The 18,687-nt window shown below is 46.2% G+C and overlaps 1 protein-coding gene across 1 annotated transcript in view; it reads right to left on the reverse strand.

The window, feature by feature from the left end:
* Window positions 1–18,687, reverse strand: part of col5a2b (collagen, type V, alpha 2b) — a 338,815-nt gene that overhangs the window by 79,545 nt on the left and 240,583 nt on the right. The window contains exons 19-25 of the mRNA XM_072477992.1: window positions 15,824–15,922; window positions 15,694–15,738; window positions 8,400–8,498; window positions 5,017–5,070; window positions 910–1,017; window positions 281–334; window positions 55–153 (exon numbers count right to left, since the gene is read on the reverse strand). Coding sequence (XP_072334093.1) covers window positions 55–153; window positions 281–334; window positions 910–1,017; window positions 5,017–5,070; window positions 8,400–8,498; window positions 15,694–15,738; window positions 15,824–15,922 — 558 coding nt within the window. The remainder of the gene's footprint in view (window positions 1–54; window positions 154–280; window positions 335–909; window positions 1,018–5,016; window positions 5,071–8,399; window positions 8,499–15,693; window positions 15,739–15,823; window positions 15,923–18,687) is intronic.

The raw sequence follows: 18,687 nt of genomic DNA on the forward strand, positions 1-18,687 counted from the left end.
AAAATTGAAACACTGCCTTACCGTTACTATTCAAATCCGAATAAACATTCTTACCCTTGCACCTGGGAGACCACGATCACCAAGGCGGCCAGGATCACCTAACGATCCCTTAGGACCTGGAAGCCCCGTTATACCACGCTGCCCTTGAGCACCCTGATGATGTAAAAAGCATATTCTTTATTAGTGCTGCCCAGAAGTTTTTTCAACAAGTTTCCAAACTATATATTGGCTTTCCTAAAAACATTAAACTGTTGGAAAAAAATAACAACAATCTACTTACTTTTGGACCAGGTAGTCCATCTTGTCCTGGGAAACCCCGATTACCTGGAGAACCCTAATTACAAGAATAAAACCTCTGAATTTAAATGGCAAATTACTAACAGCAAATATGTAATTTCACATTCTGTTTTCCCCTCCTATTTTTTCTCAGGCTCAGATCAATAGGCAATGGTGTCCTTTGGTAACATGCCAAGCATCTGTGATTCATTGGCAAGCGTGGGCAATGTGTGACTTTGAGAATGACGATCAGTCCTAATTCTGCTCTCACCAATGCCCAGATATACACTTCTCAGTGCACATTGATGGAAATTAGGAGAAGGTACCCCATCTGATTTTCATTGTTGTTTCACTCAGGGCCACGGTGATTGAATGTAGCCATCACAACAGCGATCCCTCAGAGATAAATATGTGAAATACGTTGCTGAAGTCCATTAAACTATTAATTATTGATGTGCCAACTTAAGTATCTTATCTTTCAATACAATACAATGTTTAGTAATTTAAAAACATGCATCCTAGTTAAATTATGATTATTGAAGCTCTCCAAAGGGTTTTAACGGATTCTTCAAACAGTATTAATATTTTACGGTCACATTTTGGTTCTATGTGCAATTCCTGCAATGTTCTTACTCTTTCTCCCACTGCACCAGCAACACCAATTGTGCCAGGATCACCACGCTGTCCTCTCTTGCCTTCTTCACCCATTGGGCCAAGAGATCCCTGTGGGCCAGGTGGACCCTAGATGGATCAAAGAAGAATAGATCAGATGGTAATATGATTCTGAATTTGTGCACACCACTTCTTTGGGTAATTTCTAAGCAAAGTAGTAATTTACCTATTACAGTCATTGTAATGTTTTGAAGTGTTTTCATATCTTAGGCTATTGGGGAAAACTCCTTGAAGACTTGATACTTCTTATGATGAAGTGTTTAAAAAGAGTCATCAAAAAAAGATCCCTGACTGGTGAAATGGACAGGCACATGACAAATTAAATTTAATGCAGAAAACCATGAAGTGATGCATTTGAAGGAAAGAATTGTGAGAAGCAGTATTAACAAAATGGTATAATTTTAAACAGGGTGCAGGAACAAAGTGATTTGGGTGCTCCCAGACGCAAATCTTTGAATATGGCAAGAAAAGTTGATATTGTTAAACATGTATATGACCTTTCTCTAGAAATCGAGGCAGAGAGCTGAATTTAATGCGGTCAGCAGGTTGAAAAGCTAAGGGCAATCCTGACATGGCCGTTTCTGGGAACTCTTCTGAGGTCACCAGCCAATTGACTGCCTGGCGTCGAGGCTCCCAACCATTTCATGGAGAAGATCCCTCCCTCGAAGAGCTGTCAGCCAATCAGCGGGCCAGCAGATCAACAGCCCCAACTATACCTCTGGGATCAGTGGCCACTGCTGAAATTGCAACCAGCCCAAAGCAGCCGTTCTGATATGGAGTGGGGTCAGGGTTGCTGAGGTCAGTCAGGCAGGCCCTGTGAGAACTGTGGTCATTAGTGATGATGAGGAGCGGAGGGGGAGGGGTTGGATGTGTTTCTGCGGGGATGGCCCTTGTCACCACAGGTACCTCCATAGGTAACTGGGTGCCTGTTAAGGAACCCACACTCATCCCCAAGCCTGCAGACAGGCCATTAGCTTTTACTGAGCCATCTCCCCATGCAACAGAGCCCCCCACTGCAGCCCCCCTCCCCCCCAACACCCCTCCACCCACTGCTGGAAGAATGCTGGCAGCAGCAGAACAAAGCCCTTGGTCTGGGCACGGAGGCAGTCATCCACCTTTCCCAACTCCAAGATAACTGCATGGGATCGTAAAGGCAATGGGTCCTCCACGTCCCGTCTTTCCCTCTTGATTCTACAGCCCTCTCCGCCTCACAACCTGCTCCCGTGATTTCCACCAAAGACTGCCAATAAAATACAAAAGCAAGGGTGCTATTGTAAATGTTTATAAAGCATTAGTTAGACCTTAGCGATAGCATTGTTCTCAACTCTGGACCACATATTTTGGAAAGAATGTCATCGGCTGGTAGGGTCTGCGACAGGAGCGGAAAATATTCGACATCAGAGTGAAAACATGATGCAATTGTCCCCTCCCCTGGTCAGTGACAGGTCGCGTTTCCCAACGGGAACCTCATTAGAATAAATTTACATATCATTCTCAAGCCCAGACGCCCAAATTATCCCCCCGCATCAAAAATCCATTCACAGCGGGGTGGCGGCAGAACAGCGTGAAGCACGACTGATCTCCGAAGACATGCACCCGGTGAGCATACCTCCCGGGGAACTCAGGTGAGTGTAGGGCTCAGTGGGGGAGAGGACTATTCCCAGGTACTGCCCAGCAAGTGACAGCTTGAGGCCAGGCTTTAGAGGATGGGAAAATCAGAGGTTTCCTGCCAGAGATACGTTGCAGGACCTGGGACTTCTTTTTTCAAAGTGCAGCACTATGGTGGAGAAAGCACCATTGCCATTGATGGCTTCAATGCCACTTTTCCTGCCCTACATTGGCCTTTGCCAACATCAGGGAAAATACCGGCCCAAGACTTGGAGAGGTGATTCATCAGCATGATATCCGTTATGTAGAGACACCAGAAAAAACAGGATTATGCTTCTTAGATTATAGGGGGGGGTATCTTTAATAGAGGTGTTCACAATTATGAGGTGTTTTGTTAGAGCAGATAGGAAGAAACTGTTCTCACTGACAGGGGTTGGTAGCCAGAGGACAGAGATGGAAGATTTATATCTTGTATTCGTTGAGTTGACATGATATGGAATGTACTGGAAGGCAAGGGCAATGGAAGCGGATTCAATAGTAACTTTCAAAAGGGAAATACATTTCTACCATAAAAGGTGGGGGGGGGGGGGGTAATCCCGCCATTATAGGGATTTAGAACAGACACCAGGAGAAATGTTGTTTCAGCAGGAGAGCATGATGCTGTGCAATGCAACACCAGAGTTAGTGATGATAATATTCACTCTCCTGGAAATATTATAACTCATAATATCTAATTTCCAGTTCAGTCTATATTAAAGCTACATGGCAATTAGAGCTACCCCATCACTTTTCAACATGGATACCTAATGTCTCTCGCCATCTAATTTTGTTGCGAACAAAACACAACAAGGGGCGTCATTCTCCGCCGGCGGGTGTCTCCGTTCTGCCGGCACCGGGGGGTTTCCCGACGGCGTGGGGCTGCCCCACAATGGGAAACCCCATTGACCGGCCGGTGTTACGGAGACTCCCGCCGGCCGGTCGGCGCAGAAATGTGGCGGGGCGGGTAGGAGAATTTCGCCCAGGATTTCTGACTCCAATTGATTTTGAAATGTGTCAGTAATAGTGATGGCAGCCGGTGACTAGTGGTGTACCTCAGGGGTCTGTGCTGGGACCACACCATTTTACAATATACATTAATGACCTGGACAAAGGTACTGAAGGCACTGTTGCTAAGTTGGCAGATGATACAAAGATCTGTAGAGGGACAGGTAGTATTGAGGAAGCAAGGGGGCTGCAGAAGGACTTGGACAAGCTAGGAGAGTGGGCAATGAAGTGGCAAATGAAATACAATGTGGAAAAGTGTGAGGTTATGCACTTTGGAAGGAGGAATCTAGGCATAGACTATTTTCTAAATGGGGAAATGCTTTGGAAAGCAGAAGCACAAAGGGACTTAGGAGTCCTTGTTCACGATTCTCTTAAGATTGATGTGCAGGTTCAGTCGGCAGTTAGGAAGGCAAATGCAATGTTAGCATTCATGTCAAGAGGGCGAGAATACAAGACCAGGGATGTACTTCTGAGGCTGTATAAGGTTCTGGTCAGACCCCATTTGGAGTATTGTGAGCAGTTTTGGGCACCATATCAAAGGAAGGGTGTGCTGGCTTTGGAAAGGGTCCAGAGGAGGTTCACAAGAATGATCCCTGGAATAAAGAACTTGTCATATGAGGAACGTTTGAGGACTCGGGTCTGTACTCGTTGGAGTTTAGAAGGATGAGAGGGGACCTTATTGAAACATACAAGATACTGCGAGGCCGGGATAAAGTGGATGTGGAGAGGATTTTTTCACTTGTAGGAAAAACTAGAAGCAGAGGGCACAATCTCAGATTAAAGGGACGATCCTTTAAAACAGAGATGAGGAGGAATTTCTTCAACCAGAGGGTGGTGAATCTGTGGAACTCTTTGCCGCACAAGGCGGTGGAGGCCAATTCACTGAGTGTCATTAAGACAGAGATAGATAGGTTCTTGATTAATAAGGGGATCAGCGGTTATGGGGAGAGGGCGGTGGAGGCCGGGACGTTGAGTGTCTTTAAGACAGAAGTTGATAAATTCTTGATTTCTCGAGGAATTAAGGGCTATGGAGAGAGAGCGGGTAAATGGAGTTGAAATCAGCCATGATTGAATGGTGGAGTGGACTCGATGGGCCGAATGGCCTTACTTCCGCTCCTATGTCTTATGGTCTTATGGTCTAAGGCAGGAGAATGGGGATGAGAAAATATCAGCCATGATTGAATGGCGGAGCAGACTCGATGGGCCAAGTGACCTAATTCTGCTCCTATGTTTTATGGTCTTATGGCAGGCTGAAAAAAGGGGAAATAAAAGACAGTGAATAAAAAAAGAATGTAAAACTATTTTAAAAAATTTATTTCGTTTTTTAATACCCCTTGCCCCTTTCCAAGAAAACCAATAAGCACCATGCGAGTGTTTTACTGTCATTACTCGGTTTAGGAAGATAGTACAACTTACAGACTCGCCCTTAGATCCACGTTCTCCCTTGTAGCCTAATTGGCCTGGCTCTCCCTGGAAGAAGAAAATAATATTATGACTATCTCAGAAACAACTCATCACTAATTGTTAAAACGACTGCCTCTTCACCGATTGACTTGTTATGTTGATCGTCTATTACTAGAATGAATTAAGTACATAATAGTAAAAACATGGGCGCAATTCTCCCATCGGGACACTAAGTCCCGACGGCGGAGTGAAAACCCGAGTGTTTCACTCCGGCGTCGGAGGCCGCTCCCAGCCCCCTATTCTCCCGCCCCCGGGGGGGTCTAGGAGTGGCGTTGCGTCATTTATGCGCGCCGGGCCTTGGTGCCGCGTAAAATGACATCACCCGCGCATGTGCGGTTGCCGTCCTCCCCGAGGCTGCCCCGCAAGAAAATGTCGGATGGATCTTGCGGGGCGGCGGAGGAAAGGAGGCCCTTCTTCAGAGAGGCCGGCCCGCCGATCGGTGGGCACCGATCGCGGGCCAGATCCCTTTGGAGGCCGCCCCGGTGCAGGAATCTCCCTATCCCCCCCGTTTATTTTGCGAATCGACAAAGATTCGCAAAATAAACATTTTGAAAGGAATCAGAGAGGGAACTGAATGGATTATGTGCTTAACTCTTTCAGCTAGCCAATACTAGCACATAGGGAGAAAAGGTCTCCTTCAATGCTCTAGGATTCTGTAAGAACAAAAATTGATTCAGCCCCAAAAACGTACACGGAATTGCACATTAAGCCTTACCTACTCTTTAGAATGCAGACAGCACGCAAACCTTGTGCTGACTGCTCAGTAACATGAGGGTCATACAGCCTATCACTATATGCACTGTTGAGGACTTACATACTTCAACAACAGGGGAACAATATTTGTTCGAGGCTAACACCATTTAAAGCTAGCCTGCATTACTTAAAATTAACCTCCATCTCTTAAAGCAGAGATGCATTCTGGTAAATACTGGAACTGGATACAGAAGAGTGTCTGGGCAAGAAGAGCTCTGAGAAATAGTGCTACAGGGCATAAAGAGAGCCATAACGTTCTCCAATGCAGGTCTGGAGACTTGGTTCAGGAGATGGACAGGATGAGAGAGATCCTCCATCCATCGGGGACCAGGAGGCCCTGCAGACACCCACGGAGAAGTCAGTGAGAGGAGGTAGCCATAGCTGCCGATGCAAGCAGTCTGGATACAACAGCAAGATGTTTAATGACCTCGCATAAGTGGTCAAGGTTAGTAAATGCATTATCAAGAAGTGTAACAGCACAAATAAACCAGTCGCCTCATTTACTGCTCCATTAACTACCCACCTTCACTCACCACCCAACATCCTCTATCAAATGCAATCAGGCCTCACTTTCATAGGCCTAGTTACCGTGCAATTCAACCTGGGGTTCGGGCCAGTCTAATGGCATGGCCAGCTTCAAGTGCATTTTTTAAACCAGCATAAAGGAAAGTGGAAACTAAATTTTCACTGGACAAAACCTGGGCTAAAATATCTGCAATCGTTTACACTGGATTCACTGATCTTGAGTGAATGGTGCAGAAAAGAACAGTGCACACTCACAGAAACCTCAGCCAATGCATTCTCTATCTGCTGAGAAAACATTCCGATATAATGGGTGCCTGCTGGAAGAAATTGTCATAAATATACGGATTTCACTGTGTCTTGATCGTCAGTTATTAATTTTACTTCACAGAATGCAGCTTTAATCACCTCACCACACTTCTTATCATGAACCATCATCCCTTTTGACACTTAATTAGTCCTGGCATTCACCCTATCACAGACTTTCCCTTTTGTCTCATACCACTCCACTCTTTCTCTTCATCTATACTTGATTAAAACCTGAAAAGTCATCAAACTGAGATGTTGGGTGCGCTTTAACGGCCTTGTCGCATCCGAGTGGTGTCGGGACGAGGCTATTGAATCTCGTGAGCGACTTCTCGCAAGATGTGCGACACTCGAAATGCCTTGCGAGGTTTAACAAAATCTCACGAGATCTCACGATCTGGATCTTGTTCTCAGTGGGCGTGATCTAGATCTGCATGTTTAAATAAGCCAAAGGGATTCTCCCAGCACCTGGAACCTAACGGCCAGACCTGGGAGACCTCGCAGGGCGCTGCTTAGTACTGGTTTCCGCAAATGTGGACCAATTGTAATGGCACCTGGTTGGGGGGGGGGGGGTGGCTTCTTGGCCATTAGAGACCCTTGAGTGCTTGGGGACGGGGCAGGGTGGCACCCTGGCACTCCCACTGGCACCTGGTCGCTTTGGTATTACCAGCCTCACACTGTGGTATTGCCAGGCTGGCTTGGGCACTGACAAGGTGTCAGGCTGGCAGTGCCAGGGTGCCCAGGTGCCAGGTTGGCATTACCAGTGATCGGGTCGGTGGGGCCTTAATAGGTGGAAGGGGGGGGGGGATGAGGGGGGGTTCCCGAGGGGCCTCCCTAAGGTTGGGGGGGCGGAGCGGGGGGGGGGGGGCTGAAAATTGGTGGGGCTGAAAGGGGGTGGGGGGTAAGTCCAGGGAAGCCTTCCTAAATGGCACCCCAATCTGCGAGGAGCCTTTCGCTCATCAACAGGAAATGACTAAGTGTGCACAGCCTGGGCAGAGAGGAACTTCCCAGGCCAGAAAATCGGCAAAGTGCTGTTGAATAGCGAGATGTTTCTCGACGCAGCAGCTGCCGAGAAACACCCTGCTAAACGAGTCTAAAACCCGACATAATCTTTTTCCAGTTGAACTGTGCTCGTTAAACTGTTTCTCTCTACATGGATGCTGTCTGATCTGAGCTTTTGCAGCATTTTCTGCTTTTACGTCAGAATTGCAGATCCACAGTGTATTGTTTTTGCAATAATTCCCTGCCTCTGTCCTTTCGTTAAAAATATTTCCAGCTCTGTTGAAAGGTTATCAACCTGGAATGTTAACTTTGTTTCAATCTCCACAGATGCGCTGTCTGACTTGCGAAACATTTCCAGAATTTTCTGTTTCCACTTCTTCTTACGGGGAGTTTAGTCAGACCTTGTACACTTCAACCACTTGTTGGCAGAGATCCCAAGGCATGGTGAATCTTCACAAATTGAATGATTTGTTTTATTGATATGCAATCATCATGCTGCAAATGTGTTGTTAGTTTATGTCATAATGTCTATTCATGGTGATGTGGCACAGTCCTATTTTTCAAATTTTATTCTATGCAAGAAACGTAGAATATAGGAATTTGTTTGTCCCTTTATACAACTTGAATGCATACAGCACTGCCAACAAATTTCTTTTGCATAGTATTTCACTTCACCTCAAGAGAGTGTGGTGATAAAATAATGCTAAAGTTGTCACATTATATTGTATTATTGGAATAAATAAATCTCTTACCCTTTGACCTTTGATCCCAGTAGGTCCAGTGTTCCCCCTGGGGCCAGTGGATCCAAGGGGCCCTGGAAATCCAGCAGCACCACTTTTTCCTGGAGAGCCCTGTGCATGGGAGAAAGTACAGTGAGTGCGTCAGTAATGACTCATCTCATTTAGGTAGACTTTTAACATTAGGGCAGTCAAGAGCTGAACAGGCCTGTCGCACATTCCAACTGCGAAGAGGCACCATGATTCTTTTACACTAATCTCACTTGAGTTCCACCAGCAAGGTGCAGACATTCACCAGATCTTTTCTTTGAGCATCTGAGGGGGAAGTGATCGGAGGGGAATTTTCCAGTGTAATCTTTCCCTTATTGGCCCTCAGTTATTTTTTTTTCTTGCCGATGGATCAGTTTTGTATGTTCATAGGTTTATAGCTCTTTTATGGTAAGAATAAATATCAATTGAGAAAAGCCGTCTGCTGGTGAGATGGGAATGCAGCCAACATTGGCCTGTTCCTTTAAGGTCACAAATCTCACTCTTTATGTAGCAGTGATCTAAATGGACACACTCAGAAACTGGGCGGGATTTAGCATCCAACCAGCCATGGGTCTTTTGGCAGTGGAGGCTGCCTGAGGCGGGATTCCCGTTGGCTGCACCCCTCTTCACCAGGATCCCGTACGCTGTCGGTGGAACCAGCATATCCCACCGGCATGAACAGCCAGCAAATTCCGTATTGATCGCTCTTGAAATTTTCTTCTCGATTAACAACTCCTGTAAATCTCCAACTCCTTCCATTTGACAGAATCATAGAAGCATCATAGAATTTACAGTGCAGAAGGAGGTCATTCGGCCCATCGAGTCTGCATCGGCCCTTGAAAAGAGCACCCTACCTGAGCACACATGGTGCTATCCGCGTAACCCCATCTCACCTTTTTTGGACAATGAGAGCAATCCACCTCATTTGCACATCTATGGACTGTGGGAGGAAACCAGAGCACCCGGAGGAAACCCACGCAAACACGGGAAGAACATGAAGACTCCGCACAGACAGTGACCCAAGCCGGGAATCGAACCTGGGACCATAGTGCTGTGAACCAACTGTGCTAGCCACTGTGCTATCGTGCTGCCCTTGGATGGCTACTTAACTCACTTTTATGGACTTTGTCAAAAAATAAATAAGTGGTCTTAGTGATCGTGTGAGGATATGGTTATAAATTTGTACTGGTATCAAACACGACACCAAAGATGCAAACAGTCTGGTTCAATCGCAGACAGTTGGCAGGGAAAGTGATGGAATCTAGGTGAGGGGAGAGGTGTGTCACGTCGCTGGCATATCATTAATGGGAACGACCTGTCAATTTCCGGGCCCACGCAATGCTTCACCTCTGCCAGGAGGAAATACCGACAGCGAGGTTCACTTGTGGTTTTTAAAATCGGGCAACAGGCGTTGAGGATGCTGAGGGAGAGAGAGGGGGTACAAAAAGTGTCCAACATTGCTATAGTGTGCTGACAGTTGTGCCAATGGCCGGGGGGACTTCTAGCAGGTTCGGAGCGAGTAGCGGGGGTGGACAAGAACGGGCCACCATTGCCGCATCCTGCAAGACAGCCATGTGGCTGCACCTCCACTGACTGCCCAATATGAACTTAGCGCCACAGGTCATATGGGTGCTTTCCCACGCCATCCCCCGAGATACCCTCTGGCCCCCCTCGATGCATCAATGGGATGGGCATGCTCCAGTGCTATCTTCTTGGCTGGGATGAGGGTATGTGGGGAGCGGAGTGCCTATATGCAGCTTCTGCTTGTCAGGCTCTCGAATGCCAATCCTGACCCTGGTGACTTACACACCAGCATTCATTGGCATGGCACTAATTCCATGTGGTGCCTGTACTAGCCCATTAGGATGTCCGGAATCGCTCCGGGACCAACCCGCTTTCGGGGCCGTAGAACTCATGCGATTCAGTCCCGGCAACAGCCCTTAGTCTCTGAAATGGAGAATCCTCCCCATTGTCTTTGATATTGCCAATATTTAAATGGATGAAATTCCTGCCCATCCAGTACGGATTGCTGGAAAAGCAGTCTGACAATTTAGAGCTAGTGAAGGGGTTGAGTGAGGTGGTGGTGAGCTAGAGTTGGGTGCCATCAGCAAAAATTTGGAAATTAGTGCTGTATATTCAGATGATGTCACAATAGAAGCAGCGTACAGCGAGGCACAAGAGTATATTTGAAGGACAGGGAACAGTACCTGAGGAGAGAGAACCATTAACAATGTCAGCCCACACAACAGCAGGAAGGGAATTTGGCTGAAGAGTAGCATTGTGGGAATAGGGTCGAGTGAGCAGGAGATTCCTCTCATAGACAAGGGGCGTCATTCTCCGACCCTCCGCCGGGTTGGAGAATCGCCGGGGGCTGCCGTGAATACCGCCCCCGAAGTCTCCGGTACCGGATATTCGGCGGGGGCGGGAATTGGGCCGCGCCGGTTGGCGGGCCCCCCCGCTGGATTCTCCGGCACGGATGGGCCGAAGTCCCGCCGATAAATTGCCTGTCCCGCCGGCGTGGATTAAACCACCTTTTGAACGGCAGGACAAGGCGGCGTGGGCGGGCTCCGCGGTCCTGGGCGGGACAAGGCGGCGGGGCGATCTGGCCCCGGGGGGTGCCCCCACGGTGGCCTGGCCCGTGATCGGGGCCCACCGATCCGCGGGCGGACCTGTGCCGTGGGGGCACTCTTTCCCTTCCGCCTCCGCCACGGTCTCCACCATGGCGGAGGCGGAAGAGGCTCCCTCCACTGCGCATGCGCGGGAAACTGTCAGCGGCCGCTGACGCTCCCGCGCATGCGCTGCCCCGATATGTCATTTCCGCGCCAGCTGGCGGGGCTACAAAGGCCGCTTCCGCCAGCTGGCGGGGCGGAAATCCCTCCGCCGTCGGCCTAGCCCCTCAGTGTTGGGGCTCGGCCCCCAAAGATGCGGAGCATTCCGCACCTTTGGGGCGGCGCGATGCCCGTCTGATTGGCGCTGTTTTGGGCGCCAGTCGGCGGACATCGCGCCGTTTGGGGAGAATTTCACCCCTGGTGTGCACTAGGGATAGGAGGGAAATGAGAAAAAGATGCAAGTTCAGAGGTCAAGCAAGGGGAGGGTGCTCAGAGGATGGGTGGAAGAGTCTGATTGACAAGCGGGAGTGAGGGAAACGGCAGCTCATCACAATGTGAAATGAAATGAAATGAAAATCGCTTATTGTCACAAGTAGGCTTCAATGTAGTTACTGTGAAAAGCCCCTAGTCGCCACATAAGGGGCAGCACGGTAGCATTGTGAATAGCACAATTGCTTCACAGCTCCAGGGTCCCAGGTTCGATTCCGGCTTGGGTCACTGTCTGTGCGGAGTCTGCACATCCTCCCCGTGTGTGCGTGGGTTTCCACCGGGTGCTCCAGTTTCCTCCCACAGTCCAAAGATGTGCAGGTTAGGTGGATTGGCCATGATAAATTGCCCTTAGTGTCCAAAATTACCCTTAGCGTTGGGTGGGGTAGCTGAGTTATGGGGATAGGGTGGAGGTGTTGACCTTTGGTAGGGTGCTCTTTCCAAGAGCCGGTGCAGACTCGATGGGCCGAATGGCCTCCTTCTGCACTGTAAATTCTATGATAATCTATGATTCCGGCGCCTGTTCGGGGAGGCTGTTACGGGAATTGAACCGTGCTGCTAGCCTGCCTTGGTCTGCTTTCAAAGCCAGCGATTTAGCCCTGTGCTAAACAGCCCCTATGTCTCGATCTTGGTGACACAAAACTTCACAAACTCCTCTTTGTTGTTGGAAGTGAGGGTGGAAGAGATAGGGAGAGAGGAATCTAACGGCACAGTTAGAATGGCAAGATTGCCTGCAAGAGGGAGGACGGCATTTATATTGAAGTCCCCAAGAGTCCTGTGCGGAGGTCTGTGTTCGCTTCACTAGAATTCTGATTCATAATCATAAGCATATTTTGGAATCATCAATCCAAATTTCAGATGGCTCAAGTACTGGATTGTTTTCAAAAGTTTGTCTTTAGGGCTCTGGGAGTCATTCACATTAGGTTTGGACCCAAATCATTCCAGAGCAATATCTGTGCTGAGCAGGCAGCAAGGTTATAATTTGTATATGAATGTTTTGCTTAAAATGGTTGGAATTCTCCTCATGGGAATTTGAAAATCATTTCCTTGGACAGGGTGTCCTATACTCTGTTAAATAGTATTACCCGTGCTGAAATATTTTGATAAGGTCAGGGTCTACAAAGATTAGAAGCAAAGGCAGAAGGGAGAAATTGAAAAAAAGCAAAATTTTTCATATTGATGACTTGAAGCTTTAACTTGAAGCCAATTGTAAAAATATGTATCAATAGATCGGAAAGTTAAAGTTGTGCTTCACAAGTTAGTTAGACGTCTCTATCGATTCATACAATTACTTGTACTTGGACCATCTTCAGCCAGAAAAGCTGAGTGGATAATTCATCTTGGCCTCGGCCTAAGGATCCCAGCATCACAGATGCCATTCTTCAGCCAATACGATTCAGTCCATATGACATCAGAAATGGCTGAAGGCACTGGATACTGCAAAGGCTATAGGCCCTGACAATATCCCAGCAATAGTACTAAAGACTGTGTTCCAAAACTAGCCGCTTCCCTAGCCAAACTGTTTCAGTACAAAATGCTGATTTTCTAGTGGCGCCCACATCCCATGAAAGAATAAAAAACATTTGGCAGTGCAGTAATTGCTGTGTCAACTAATGTGGCAGCCATTCAAGCTCAGCAATGACCCACATTAACAAACTGAACACTAGAAACAAACTTTTCCCTGATGGAAATGCGATAGGGGCTTTTCAAAGTAACTTCATTGAAGCCTACTCGTGACAATAAGCGATTTTATTATCAGTAGAAACTTTAAAACAATTATCCTGCAAGATACATTTTACTAATGTAGCGGTGACCTACAATATTGGCCAGGACGAAATCAATATCAAACTCTGATTCACACACTCCCAATTTTTTTTCCAAGAAAGTTGTTTTGTTAATAGCATATATACCTCCTGAAAATGGTAGCAGGACCGTTTACAAGATTCAGTCATGTCAAAGGAATGATGCCGAGCAAACTATTCCTTTAATGGACAATCAGCATTTTGGAAGGATGGGCACAAGTGATCAAAGGAGGTGCAATGTGCATAGAGTTGGAAGGGTCGTCAAAGATATTCCAAGCTCTGGATTAGGAACAAAGGAGATAAAAACATATATCCTCCCTCGAAAATTTAAGGGAGAGCAAAGACCATGGAGGACTCTACCACAGGTATATACAGAATAAGGAGCACCTGGCTTTTGTTGGAGACAGACAATACACTTGCTTGGCAAATATTCAATTTTCATGCAACAAAAAATATATTTTTAACTGACCTTTTTTGCTTTTTTTACTCCTTTATTTTGTGTATTTAGGACTTAGGAGCAGGAATGGGCCGTTCAACACGTTGACTAAAATAATGCTTAAAACTTAAATTTAAATTAAATTAAAATAATTTAACAAATTTAAAGGTAAATTAAAAATAAAAGCATTTCTGATTAAAAGAATGGTAAGATTTCACATTGAGACCTTAATAATAATAAAGTCACCATAGTCCCAGATGACCATAGGCTGCCATGAGGGGGAAAGCTGACTGGGAGTGATTTAACCTGAGGATCACCACACCTCAGGTGAGGGGCAAGGTTGGCCTTCATGAATAACCTCAGCCGGTACGGGAATTGAACCCATACTGTTGGCCACACTCTGCATCACGCACCAGCTGCCCAGCCAACTGAGCTAATCCAGCCCCCAGTTTAAGATAAAGATAAACATGTCAATGGCTGATGGCTTAATGTCTCTTGAAATTGTGTTGTGAAGTCTTTGTGATATTTGCAGTGGGTTATACTTTGATTTGATTGGCAAATCTGCATGACCTGATATCAAGCAGATCAGCATATGGTCTGACTTACAGGATACTGCGAGGCCTGGATAGGGTGGATGTGGAGAGGATATTTCCACTTGTCGGAAAAACTAGAACCAGAGGACACAATCTCGGACTAAAGGGACGATCCTTTAAAACTGAGATGAGGAGGAATTTCTTCAGGCAGGGGGTGGTGAATCTATGGAACTCTTTGCTGCAGAAGGCTGTGGTGGCCAAATCACGGAGCGTCTTTAAGATAGAGATAGATAGGTTCTTGATTAATAAGGGGATCAGGGCTTATGGGGAGAAAGCAGGAGAATGGGGATGAGAAAAATATCAGCCATGATTGAATGGCGAAGCAGACTCGATGGGCCGAGTGGCCTAATTCTGATCCTATGTCTTATGGTCTTATGGTGTCACTGCCTGGGGCAGCTGATTCCATTGACTGAAGTGGCAGGCAATCACATTTTCTCCATTTATCTGAAAGGAGAAAGGCAGCACCCACATAAAAGTGATTTGCCATACTTTTGTTGGAACTGGACCTTGTCCCCTTAGCAGTAGCTTAGTACTGGATTCGACGATGACAGGTTAACAAACTCTTTCAGCATATCTCGGTAACAGTGTGATGTCCTTAACTACATTAACCTCCCCATCCAAAATTAACATGGGATCTTAAGCGTTTTTCCCAAAAGGGTAGGCAATCCTATATTAAAAATAGAATTAGAAAGTTGTACAGTTCACCTCAAAACACAAATAGGTTTAAAATGCAATTAGGCAGCTTTGAGTTTGTCATCTATGATGGGAAACATTTTTAATGAGTGGAATTGCAGAGCATTGCAGCAGTGGATGGAGTCCACTCCCCCCCACCCGTCCCCCAACCCAGCTTATTTTGCGGTGGCAGAGGCGGCCCACCGTCGACTGGCAGCAGGATCTTCTGGTCCCGGCGATGCCAGTGACTTTTTCCGTGGCTCGCACCATCTGCCGCTGAGGGACCTGCCATTGACGGGACTGGAAAATCACATCAGCGAGAAAGGCTGGAAAATTTCAGCCAGTGTTTCCAACACATTGCTTGTTTGGTTTTGTGAACAATGGAGTAAAAAGAGGAAAAACCTATGAAATGTACGAGAAAAAACATCATGCAGGAGAAAAACAACAATATAGAAAAGAAAGAAAGATAAACAATTCAACCAAATGCAAGAAGGGAAATACAGAACTAAAAATATATGATATTAAAGTGACATAAAAATAAATAAAATAGAGGAAAGAAATTGGTACTTAATATACTTAATTTATTTAATCCAACTATTAATAAGTTTCTTCAATTCTCCCTTGATTAAATTGGGCTTCTTAACTAAAAGTGGCAAATGAGAATAATTTATGAAAACATACCAATGGGCCTTTAGCACCAAGTGTCCCATCTATACCAGTTGGTCCCTACAGATAGAAAAAGGAGATTAAATATGACAGGATGTTCACAGTAAATCAAGTTCTTGAGCATGAGTATGTTGTTCAGACTTACAATATTGCCCATAGGTCCTGATGTACCCTGGCGACCAGGTATCCCACGTTGTCCCTGGGGTCCTTGAGGCCCACGAACACCTGTAGGTCCAGGTCCACCCTAAGAACAAATGAAGAAAAAGGAATAGAAATGGAGTATGGTCATGAGTCTCGTGCAATTATTACAATCACTCGGGTATCAAAATATTTAAAGACATGAAGAGATGAATTGATACTATTCAGTATTGTGCCCCATAGTCAATTTTAAATCCCGAGAACTCTTACGGATCAGACATACTTATAAACAGCTAATTTACAGTCAGTGGTTTACCAATATGCAATAATAGGCCGGCCAATGATAAATAAACTGGGAACTGTCTAGTTAGGAGTTTTACCTCAGAGTATACTTGGTAGGTTGGAGCTTTGCCAGATTAGCCCTCCTAATTGCCCTCTTGTTAACTTTGACATGCAAGAGTCAGGTTCAGTGGCAAAGGTCCATCTTGGCGTTGCTTTGAGTCTCATGTCTCAATTCGACACTCCACTGAGCACCCCTGCTAAATCCAGCAGGAATGAGGAGGTGCTCCGTGGCTGGTATGGGATCTTGTGCAACTGGAAGGCACTGAGCACTCAATAGAACAGTGGCCTGCATAATCTAATTGGCGATTTGGAGAGCATGATGGGTTCCAAAAGCGATCATGGTCTGCGATCGGGTGGTAAATCAAAGCCAATAAAGCCAAAGGATACTTTGTTTGGCCCAGTTAGAACACCACCGCTCCTGCTGGCCAACAAGGAGACCTTAAAATAATGTTAAAAATTGAACTGACCCGAACCTCTTCTGGAGCAGATCGTGCTTCCAGCCAGATTCCATTTCCAGGCTGAGTATCTCTATCAGATAAAATCCCATCAGAACCTGATTTGAATCTGGCCACTAATATTTAAATATTGATGAGGCCTCCGTCTGCCTGTTGAGTGGTATCCATGCTGCTGTAAATTCTGTGGTTAAAATGCAAATACAACAGGGAGCAGCCAACCATCACTTACCCTTCCAGCCACTCCTGCTGGTTAGGCAGGGTTAAAATTGTAGCCACCTAAAATGGCTGATTCCCTATTAATTTGGCCAAAACCCGATTTAAAATGGCTAACCGAAAAGGCTGATGGGAAAAGCAGCCAACAGGACACAAACGGACAGCTGCAGGCAGAATAGCGTATTCGGCTCTGGGGAAGTCGGCCCAGATCGATACTCAAGACTATTAGCAACACATCAACCCAGACATCTGCAGTTTAATCAGCTATCCCCGGGAACAATTGCAACATATTAGCAATTGAATGCCGGGCCAGACCTGTCGGCGCCTGCAGTGGCCGAAACAAAGACAGGTGAACGACCACCCCCGATCGAGGAATCGCCCCGTTATTGAACGTATCGAACCCACTGATTGGGAACAAGTCCAATCACTTGGGACTCAGGGTCAAGGGCCGCCCCGAGAGGTGGGAAGCCCCTGGGCCCTATAAAGTGAGGGGCCAAGTTCAGATCGCTCTCTCTCTCCCTTCTTCTCCTGCTCGAGACCTTCGCAAGAACATCGACCAGAAACTGTAAGTTTGACTCCAGCGTTCGCTACCCGATAAAGACTCCTAGCCATCGACCCGTATCAGCCTTTTTGAATCCCGCGGGCCAGATCCGATTCGATAAGCCATTCGTTTCCCTGACCTGGTGGGCCCTTCCTAAAGTTAAGTATTGGCCAGTAGTGGTAGGTTTCTATATAGATAGTAGGATTATTGTGTAAGCATTACTTGTTGTATATAATAAATGAACGTTGATTTCAATCTTACTAAGCGGTGTGCTGACTTATTAATCATAACTCGAGCTTGAACCACGTGGCGGTATCAGAAAGATACCTGGCGACTCGTGAGCAAAGGTGACATAATCAGAGCTAATAAAACTAAGGCTAAAAAGAGCAACAAAATCAAGGCTGTTTTGTGCTTGAACCACAGGATAGCTCTCTTGTGCATCTTACTGTGATACTGCAAAGAATATTTCACCAAAACAGTTTTCTTTAATATATGTTCAAATAGACTTGAACTCTTCCCCTATGAACCCATTTGCGATAAAAAGTATGGATGTAATTATATTGCAGTTCCATGTAAAATGACTTTGTTGTGAACAGTCAAGAAAGGAACAGCATAATTTTGGTCAGAGCCCAGTCCAACCTTGGACAGTATTAAAGCCAAGCAATAGGAGACAAGAGCCTCTAGGACAGGCCAATCCATAATTGGAAAAAGTTAAAAAAGTCCCAGGGGGCTGGTTGAACCCATTGTACACTTATAAACTGCCAGTTTTCTAATAATTTCAAGAATTATGTTAACAGAAGCACATGCTGAGTGTGCACGTGCATGCGACAAGCTCCCCGGATAGGAAAAGCACAATTCAATCTCTACTTGTTAACACAAAAAATAGAGTCCCGTTTTGGACGTATATAGCGGAGTGTTTCTTGACGCCTGCACCGCCGAGAACAACCCGTCTATCTAACGCGACTCTGCTGGGTTTGTTTTGCCTTGGCGAGGATCGCTCCGTCGAGGCCACACTTACCTCATTTCCTGTACTGACGAGCTCAGCTCGCCAGTGCAGAAAGAACATTCATGGATTGGGATGCCATTCTTAAATGCTGCCCCCTATGTTTTATGGTCTTAGAACTTAAATTCCAAAACATAATCATGAGTTTACACCTATTCCCTCAGTATCCTCAGTCAAAATGAACAAGAATGTATATACTCCTGTCCTCATGAAAGGCGTAAACAACATTGTTAACTAATTCAAGCTGGTACTTGCCACCTCCAATGTGATCAGGTCTAGAATGCTTTAGTTACCTTTTTCCCCATTGTCTGACTGCC

This window comes from Scyliorhinus torazame, chromosome 2 (genome assembly GCF_047496885.1).
Source record: "Scyliorhinus torazame isolate Kashiwa2021f chromosome 2, sScyTor2.1, whole genome shotgun sequence".
In the NCBI taxonomy this organism is placed as follows: domain Eukaryota; kingdom Metazoa; phylum Chordata; class Chondrichthyes; order Carcharhiniformes; family Scyliorhinidae; genus Scyliorhinus; species Scyliorhinus torazame.